The following is a 9296-nucleotide window of genomic DNA, read 5'->3' as shown; positions in this document are numbered from 1 at the left end:
GCGTAGAACTTGTTGAATGCGTGGAACTTGAGAAAGATGAGATCCCAGTACTTTTGCTTCAGAGAAAACCAGAGATGAGGAATTTCTCGCTGGAATCGATGTTAGATCAAGACATCTTGTGGAGGAGCGCATGGAGACAAAGCCCGAGTTCCCGGTCCCTGGCGTGCCCAGCGCAACCACAGACGCTACCGGGTGGCTCCTCACGTACACCAGCCGCTCGTCCTTTCTGATCGAGTATTGCCAGAGCCCGCGAGCAGTCTTGGCGGCCACAACTTCAAGCTGCTCGAGTGACCCGTTCGCAGATTTCGAGAGAACTCGCAAGAATTTTTAAGTTATTAATCAAAAAAGTTATTCCAATGGAGAAACGATATTCTACGTCATGCTCACGAGATCCCTGAGCCTCTGCACGAGAGCATCATCGATCTGGAACGTCCTCTCGATGACGGCGTCCAGGATGGGAGGATTTGAGCCAAACACGGCCTTGGCAACCTGGGAGACTCCGGGGTTCTGCGAGTTAAACCCGGCCACCGCCACCGCAGGCTCATTGCAAACGTTGATCTGGAAGTGAATCAATCCACGGGGGAACACGAACAGCTCGCCGGGATATATGGTCTGCGCGAAGAGCCGGTTCTCCGGTGCGGTGGTGACGAAGCCCACGTAGAGAGCTCCCTGGACGAGGAAGAGGAGCTCGGTGCCCCGGGGGTGGACGTGTGGGGGGTTGACACCGCCGGGGGCGAAGTCGAGGCGTGCAAACGAGACGCCCAGAGTGTTGAGCCCAGGGAAATTGCCAACGTTTGCAGCGGTGACGGCGGAGCCCAGCCTGTTGCTGGTGTTGCCCGGGTTCCTGAGCACGCCCGACTTGAAGTCCTCGGCCACCACCGCTGCCATGGGCTTGCACACCTTGCCATTGATGATGATAGTGCTGTTGTTGTCTGCGACGCAAACGTCCTGGAGCATGTCCTCGTCAGCAGCAAGGACGAGTGGGGGTGGCGAGCACGCAAAGACAAAGATGGAGATGAGAATTGCCAGCATTGTTGCTGCCATGGAATGAGAGAAACGATGAAGAACTACCCTTGACCTAAGGCACTGTCGGAGAGAGAAATGGGGTGGCGTTTATAAAGAGGTTCTGGGACGATCTAGCACCTCTAGAGTTGCATGCCATCGATGCATGGGGCTTGGGAAAGAACTGGAAGATGAACAAAGCGACACGGAGTTTTCGCTCTTACTTCCAGGTAGGTTACGGAATTGGCTCTTACTTACAGGTAATTAGTTGCGGGAGATTTTCGCATTCCTGGAAAATATAAAACGAGCGTGTTTTATGCACAAACTATCAGGGAAGGGAAAACACAGGGCTAAGGACGAGTCGCGTTTTTCTTGGAGCTAAAGAGAATCTCATGGTTACTTGCAAAACTAGGCTCTTGCAAGTCTTAATGGGCAGCCCGGCGTATTGCGGAGCATGGATTTGGTACGCTCTGGTTCAAGGCGCTGTCTTTAGGGAGGATTCTTCTTCGTTGTGGCCCGCGGATCGAAGATGGAGCTCGGGACTAAATGTGTCTCTTGCAGGAGGAGATGAATCAAACCAGGCCGTTTCTTAGATGTGTATGCCTCAGCTGGCGACTACATGGCGTCTTGCAGCATTTGCCTTGTGTTTTGGTTCGGACGTTTCCTTCGGTCTTAGCAAGAAATGCAAGTATTGAGTTCTCATAAATACCAGCTTGCAATCCCTGCTGTTGCACAATTGTGTGGAAAAAGCCAACTTGCTGGAGTCTGGATCAACGCTCGTCATCCCTCCCTGAGGCGGGCATTCTAAAACTTCCGAGAGCCACCTGAGCCTCGTCCAGCCGCGCGTAACTCCAAGCAGAAGATGCTTTGGTGTTGTTGCCCACTTTATAGATTACATTATCTTCTTCTTCTTCAAGAGCCGCTCCATCTGGACCCCAGCGTGACGAAAATAGAATTGTGCCTCCATACTGATCGTCATCGTGTCAACTTCAATTATCTGTGAAAGTGAGAGCGCTGAGAGCTCGCTGGATTCAGATCCTTTGCCTCGTTCAACCATCAAGCTGCCAAAATCGTCTCTGCCGCTGTATAGGTGCTGCATACGCTGAAAATGGCTAGCACACCTTCTGTTTTATTCTGATAGCACCACTTATCGCCTTCTCTATACCTGTTCAAGTGTTCGTGTCAGTGGCTGCTGAAAGGAGAAGAGAAAGTGGCACAAAACAATGGTGTCGCAATGTCGCCCATGAATGTCAAGGTTGTTAACATTGTCGCTGGTACTGCATCTAGCAGTTCTGCTGCTGCATAACGCGTCAAATCACCCTCGTTCTCTGAGCTCCCAGGTTGATCAGCTTCACGGATCTCCACAAACAGCACTATCTCCTTGCTCATCGCTCACCAATTCGGAAAAGTCGCTCCATCGGCAGCTCGGAAATTCCTCCCAGCCATTCTCCAGGTCTCCAGCTGGCTCGTGCCCCATCAAATCTCCTCCTGCGTCTTTGAAGATGGCATCCGAAAACTGCATAACTTATATTCAGGTATAACATCCATGAGAAACGGAAAGAATACTTACGTGGGAGCTACAGGATCGTCTTGAACCACGAACTTGGAGGTCCAAATCCTCGAAGGAGCAATCCGCCGCAATCGGTATCACCTCCAAGAAGTTGCAAGAGCTTCCAAGTTGATGGATGGATGGTGGCAAAACAGCACCGTCGTCTGACTGATCATCCAAGCTGTCCGCTTCTTGTTTTTCTAGCTCAGATAGAATGTTGTGACTTTCCCACTCATAGTTTACAAAAGGCGGAGCACCACGCCTTAGCAGCTCTTGTCCCTGAGCCCGAAATTGGCCACCACGCAAAAGCCAAGCGTCTTTAAAGCCAGCATATAGTTCCTGCATTCGCAAATTAATATAAAAGATCCAAAAAGCATCGAATGAAAATTGAATTCAAACGTACATGTAAATTAGAATATTTCCAGCCACCTTTTGACGCGTGAATAAGATTAATAAACATGTCAAAGACCTCCTGCTCAATCAACACATAAATTCAGAGCTAAAATCCACAAGGAATTTGGAAGAGTACTTACATCTGTATAAGCATTGTGATCATCAGGCAGTGTTGATTCCAACGCACGATGCCACGGGAAAGTAAGCCCCGACACTGTCAAAACAGTAAAAAACAAAACTAAGGGGCATGATTTTATAAAAAAGAATGAAAAAACTTACTTGTCTTGAGCGTGATCTTGCTGATGTCGATGACACAAAACGAGCACTCCCTCCGGGGCCCAAACATCTGTGTGACTCTCCGCTCCCCGATAACCAGCAAATGCTGGGGTTTGCCAGTATGAAATCGCGTCCAGAACGTCCAAGACGCTGAGTGTGTAAACCAATTGTCGTCAAGTATCGTAAAGAACGAAAATCTGAAGTGCAGCTTACGATATGGTTCATAAAGTGACGCTCGCTCGATTAGTGATGGATAAGTCGGCGCCTGGAGCTCAACACAAGTTCCGGAGAAAAGAGCGCCACAAAATCGTAAAGAGCATGGAGGGCTTTCATCATTGTTGAGCAGCAGCCGAACACCAAGGAACCAAGGAGCTTTCTGTTTTCCTCGCTCAGGCACAATGTCGCGATGTACTTCCCCGCTCGCAGATTGCTGGAACTTCAAACCAAAACACTTGATAAGGATGATGCAAACAAAAACATAAGCAGCTTACTGTTAGTATTGTAACCTCCTTGAAAGTTGACGCAGACTAGCTTGATAAGCAGTGGGGTGATTGGAGGCTGCGGAATAACTGTGTTGAGTTTGAGCACCGCCAACTCAAACAGTGATGGATAACTCGGCACCTGGAGCTCCACACAAGTCCACAAGGAAAGATCACCAGAAAAGCGTGAACAGCATAGATTGTTGAGCAGCAGTCGAGCACCAAGCCGACCAGGAAGAGGGGCTTCCATGCCGCCGGTGATGCGAAGAACAGAACGAGCACCACTTGCCAGCTCCGGCAACGATAGAAGCCAAGTGTTAAGTGTGGAGCCAGGAAAAGATCTACTTACATTTAGTGGACTCGGAACCACTGAGCCAAGGAATATGGAAAGTATTCTTACGCTAGAGTTGTAGGACTCCGAACCACATCCGGGAATTAAGCCGAGCGCACTAATCACCTGGAGCGTGAAGATTGCATTGCCCCGTGATCCCTTGATGATCACTGATTGACGCTGCAGAGGCATAAAGTCTTGGCCGTAGAGTTGTGAGACCGATATGTCTTGATTGAGGTCGAGGAATGTACACTTGGCTTCTCTTGTGTGCTTTACCAGCGTACGTGAAAACTGCATGGACAAAGATATTAGAAAATGACTCCAAGTAGACTGGAAAGACGAGAAAGCTTACCTCATTGGACGTGTTGAGCACACCATCGTCATGACTCTGCTGCTGAAGCAAGATCATGAGCAAACACTGTAGCTGGCCATAACCAACACAAGCCATGGCCATGCGTGACTCCTGGATTGAGCTTGCGATAAGGAGCTCAGAGACAACCTCCAAGCGCTTGAGAAACTGCATCAGGTGTGTGTTAGTGACAATATGAAAAGCAGAGTGGGCTTACTTCATTGTCACTCTCCAGCAGTAACTGCGGCTCAAAGCTCACGCTGGATGCAGTCGTTATGTCGTGATGGCTTTGCTCTTGCTGCAGCTGACCAGGCATGAAAGCCGGAGGGGTCGCAAAGTTGAGCATTGTCAAAGGCAAACGAACTTCCGAGGTGATTGGAGGCTGTGGAACAACGCTCCGTGGCAGCTCAGCTAGATCAGTGTCAAGGGAGCCGCTATGAACCTCTGGCACCATTCTTGAGCTCTGGAAGTCAAGAACAACACCTGGGATCATTCTCGAGTTCTGGTAGTCAAGAAGGTCTATGAAAAAAAAAGAGAAGAAACAAATCAAAGTCAGCCAGGCCTTGGAAGATAAACAGGAGAACTTACATTCGAGGAGCATAGAAGATTGGGTTATTACTCGATGGTCGTACAGCAGAAGTCCGGCCAAAGTCAATATTCCGAATCCCGGACACTGTAAACAGAGGTTAGAAACAAGTGGAATAAAGGTAAACACCAAAACTAAACACCCCTTTCATAAAAAAAATTGGAAAATGCTTACTTGTCTTGAGCTTGAGCAAGTTGATGTCGATGCAGCAAAATGAGCACCCCCTGCTGGGCTGCGCGAAAGCTGTGAGTGTGGATTGTCGTCGCTGCGCGAAAACTCGTCGTCCCTTTGGCTGCTGAGTGTTGCGCTTCCAGAAGTTGAAAACGAGCAGCGAGAGCACCAAGAACGAGAGCATGCCCAGCACCACAACCCACAGCACTAGCAGCTCCCAAAAGGACGGAGCCGCGGCTACGACAACTACTCCTTGGTAGTACCTTGGATTCGCGATGCGCCTCGCCATTTCTCGCCATCCTCCCGAAATGAAAGGTATATGCCAAGAATAAAATTAGGGTTCCCATTAGGGTCGGCCTTAAAAATATAAACCGGATAAATTTTTTTTGCGAGAGATGCTCTTTACAAATATCCAGCTATGGAGCTCCAAGCAAATCCATCGGAAGTATTCCCAAAGAATCCATTCAAGTCTGGAACTCCATAGCCGAGCTTTACCTGCTCGAAAAACCGTTATAAAAGCTTGGAAAAGTTCCACTATCAAATTAGTGATAATAAAAGCGTGGAAAAGTTCCACTATCAATTTAGTTCGTTGCATGAATGAAATGTACACAGACCTGAGTCATCTAGAACTCCCTACACGTCATTTGAACATCTCATATAACTGCGAGAATGTGAAAAGAACGTCGTCTTCACGAGGGCCATCAGACACCTGCAAAGAAAAAGCAAAAACAAATCAAGCAGTTCGTCAGTTCCCATCATCTCGTCCTAAACTATCTAGCAGCTACTCGAATCACACAACGAGGAATCTAATCAACGAGAGCAAAACACTTGCCTTAAAAAAAATCCCGAAAACTCCCCAAACTCAAAAGTCCCCCCTGCCGCAAAGAACCCATTAAGTTGCCGGAGGATAGCCTCCACCTCCCGGATTGAAAAACCGAGGGGCAAAAACTGGAGAATACGATCGAGCTGCTGATCCCCGAAAAGGCTGCCTACCCGACTGGAAAACTGCCGACTCGGTGGCCGATCTGGGAGCAGCATTGAAACGCGTCGTTTGATGCTGTTGTTGCTCCTGCTGCTGCTGCTGCTGATGCTGCTGAGGGCTCGGCTTCCCTGTGCCCGGGACGTGAAGAGGTCCACCGAAGAAAATGCTGTTCTCCGGGTACAAGAGGTCGTCAGCCTTCCGGAGAGGAGCGTCTTGAGCCTTTCGCATTGTGCTTGGAAGGTTTGACGTGCTCTCTGTGGCTGGGACGAACGCTGGGCGTGCTGTTCTTTGCCCGCTTTCTATATCGTAGGACGAGGCAGGAACCGATACCTCCGGCCATGCCTGCCTGATGTAAGAGAACACGGAGTTCTTCTTCCCCGGACTCGCCTTCCCGTCACCACCCTTTGGTCTACCCAGGAATCCCGACGCCCTGTCCTCTAAGCTATCCAGGCTCGAAGAATCATTCCCACCATATTTCCCAGCCCCCCAAAGTGTGTACCGCTGAGGACGAGTGAAGGGTCTCAGGTTGGAGGTACGAACCGTAGATTCTTGTGTTGATCCGAGTGAGCGAGGAGTTGACAGGCGCAGTGTGCCGGTTGGAGCATAGTTCGGCTTCGAAGGTAGAGGACTCAATCCGTCCGAGTCGTTCAAGACATGCCTGGGACTGCTGATGCTGCTTCTGCTCGAGGTCACGTTGTCTCCCGAATCGAAGTGGATATTGTACTCCTCTCTTGGGCGCGGCACGACAAGTTTCGAGGCCGAAAACCGCCCCTCGTCAGCTCTTTTCCCACGCATTGTAGCAAAGTCGGTACTGGCACTGCTTCTGCTGCTGCCTACATCACTTGAACTGTAGTCCATCTCTACCCCTTTGCCTGGTATCTGCTTTATAACCGACGAGGTTTCCCTGGCTTTTGCTGCGGCCTTGGCAGCTTCAGTTGGATTCAGCTTTGCCAGCTTCCATGCACTTATCCTCACTTGTGGTTTCTGAGACTTCTTGTCTAGCTTCGGAACAGAATCAGGATCAACGGTTGACGGTACTCTTCCTGGCTCTAGATGTGGAATAACTTCGTCCTAAATCAAAACAAGGAGAAAAAATGGAATAAACGACAGCGCACGACAGCAGATAAACGTACCTGGTGATCAATGAAGACTCTTGGCGGCGTACACCAGGCACCCCTGTATTGAAGTCCCAGGGAGCTGGAGCCCGTTATCCCAGTCGCGGTTGAACTTCCTGGTGATGATGGAGCACTTAGTGCTTCTCCTTCCACGGATGGCCCTTGTTGCTCGTTTTGCGCTCTCATCGCTACGACGTATTCATATGTTGTAATTCCCTGGACAAAGATAAAACACTAAGCACTGAACCAGATTGCGCGCACAACACACCTTTCTCATGAGTATAACGTGGAAAAAGAAAAGCTCGCCGAGGGGAACTGACGCTAGTACAGAAACCAGAGTACACGTTGCCTAGCAAGGCAAACATTGACTTTGTTGATAGACGAAATAAACCATGACGGCTTACCACAACTGCTGCAAAGGGCGCTCGCGTAAATCCATTACCAAGTTTCGTTACAATCTGGCTTTTCGTATCTTCCTCATGAACAAAACACCGCACAAGGACAGCAATACCCGATCCCCACTGCAAAATAAGCTGCGCGCGTCTAAAAGTAGATTAGAAGCAGGATATTTCCTTCAAAACAGAAATACACGATACCAAGATAAGACTTGCTGCCATAAGCGCTACAAAACTTGGATAGTTCTTCTTACCGACGCAATTATTCAACCACTGAAAGCAAAACTGTTAGTACAAAAATATTACATCTGCTTGAATGAACACTTACACGACAATGGTGATCGAATCCATCAACACACTTATCACAGCTTCGACAATGTTTGCTGAACTTATGAACCTGCGTGAGATAAACCAAACTTATCAAATCAATGTCGACATACTCACGGAAAGAACTCAAACCTCTGCGTTACATAGTGTGCAGTAAAGGACATCTTCGTCCAGTTGCGTAGGCAATGTCTCTTGCTTCCACCAGTTATCCGGCAAAACAAGGCAGCCACAGATCAGGCCGCAGCAAACTGACAGCAGCCCTCTTTCTCTGTTGCCCTCGACACCGGAGGGAACTTCCGACGCTCCATGTCTGTGAACCACACTTCCGGATGACTCCGAGACCAGCCCTTTCAACTCATTCTGCTCGGGAAATCTCTGGCCAACAAAAACTCCGGAGTCTGCAGGATTGATTCCTGTGCATCTGACGTAAAGAAAGAACACCACAAGTGCCTGAAAATTTAACGAAATTGAGCGCTTACAAATCCCAAGAGTGAGAAATTGCGAAGAAAGACTCACCAAGATCGAGTAACACCCAATTACGATATACTGCCACGGATTGGGCCCAATGAAAGGCGCGAAAAACACGAAATACGCGACTACGAGGAGGAAGAACACAGTGATCGCCACAACCTGCAAAAAGAGCTCGCTCAGTTGGTCGAATTCCACGGCGCCATATTTACCTGAAACCCGTGCGCAGGCAGCTGCCAGCCGTGGCTCCGCACCATTGATCTCAGTGTCGCCAAGCCGGCACAGCCGCCGCATAGCCAGCAGCAATCCCTAACCCCCGGAATCCATCCCCGGAGCTACGATCCAAGCCCTGACCTGAGAATTTCGATGTCGATCCCGGTCGCTGGCCGGCGCCTTGGATGCGTGCCGCCGCCGCGGATGCGCGCTAGGGCAAGGATCGCGCTTCTTTGCCGCCGCTGCTGGAACTATCGCTAGCCGCGCAATGCAGGCAAGGGCATATGCGCGCAATAAGCACAGCAACACACAAATGCCCCACACCCGCGGTAAATATTTGCTTTCCATCTACTGTGGTAATGGTAATGCAAGCCGGGGTAGGTGAAAAAATTAAAAATCACCGCACGGATCTGGGCCGTGGGATGAGCTCGAACGGCCCATTTGCGACCGCACGATGCGCTCCTTCTTGGGCCACGGGCCGCCACTGGTTGGTAGACCACATTTCCAATCACAGCATTTTAAAAAGTATTTCTCGGTCAACCTTAGAAATCTCAACGCCACGCTATCTCAAAATTTTTGGTTGGTTGCTTGGTTTTGGTGCTTTGCCGCGTCATCACCCGTACAGGAATCATTCTCTCGAAACCGTACGATATTCTCACC

The 9296-nt window shown here is 49.5% G+C and overlaps 2 protein-coding genes across 2 annotated transcripts; both read right to left on the bottom strand.

Moving 5' to 3' along the window:
- Window positions 1-366: 366 nt before the first annotated feature.
- LOC112349685 (putative germin-like protein 2-1) lies at window positions 367-1044 on the bottom strand. Its single transcript, XM_024684555.1, has one exon. It carries the CDS (start codon window positions 1042-1044, stop codon window positions 373-375), a length of 672 nt encoding a protein of 223 aa, XP_024540323.1. The 3' UTR covers window positions 367-372.
- A 4612-nt stretch (window positions 1045-5656) lies between these two features.
- LOC9658217 (protein S-acyltransferase 21) lies at window positions 5657-9078 on the bottom strand. Its single transcript, XM_002961585.2, has 10 exons — window positions 8636-9078; window positions 8472-8585; window positions 8088-8405; window positions 7957-8025; window positions 7830-7901; window positions 7638-7766; window positions 7502-7582; window positions 7252-7449; window positions 5969-7189; window positions 5657-5845 (listed from the first exon to the last, which is right to left on the bottom strand). Exons 1-9 carry the CDS (start codon window positions 8678-8680, stop codon window positions 6029-6031), a joined length of 2187 nt encoding a protein of 728 aa, XP_002961631.2. The 5' UTR covers window positions 8681-9078; the 3' UTR covers window positions 5657-5845; window positions 5969-6028.
- Between the last annotated feature and the right edge of the window lie 218 nt (window positions 9079-9296).

Source organism: Selaginella moellendorffii, unplaced genomic scaffold (assembly GCF_000143415.4).
Source record: "Selaginella moellendorffii unplaced genomic scaffold, v1.0 SELMOscaffold_1, whole genome shotgun sequence".
Taxonomy (NCBI): Eukaryota; Viridiplantae; Streptophyta; class Lycopodiopsida; order Selaginellales; family Selaginellaceae; genus Selaginella; species Selaginella moellendorffii.
The sequence above is the reverse complement of the archived record's forward strand: the minus strand, read 5'-3'. Positions and strand labels throughout refer to the sequence as shown.

What these genes read in the sequence shown, in the direction of transcription:
- LOC112349685 (XM_024684555.1), bottom strand. Translation starts at nt 1,044, where the DNA reads ATGGCAGCAACAATGCTGGCAATTCTCATCTCCATCTTTGTCTTTGCG.
- LOC9658217 (XM_002961585.2), bottom strand. Translation starts at nt 8,680, where the DNA reads ATGGTGCGGAGCCACGGCTGGCAGCTGCCTGCGCACGGGTTTCAG. An exon ending in TGCCTGCGCACGGGTTTCAG is followed by an intron (nt 8,586 to 8,635) that starts GTAAATATGGCG and finishes CTCTTTTTGCAG; the next exon opens with GTTGTGGCGATCACTGTGTT. An exon ending in ACGTTATACTCATGAGAAAG is followed by an intron (nt 7,450 to 7,501) that starts GTGTGTTGTGCG and finishes ATCTTTGTCCAG; the next exon opens with GGAATTACAACATATGAATA.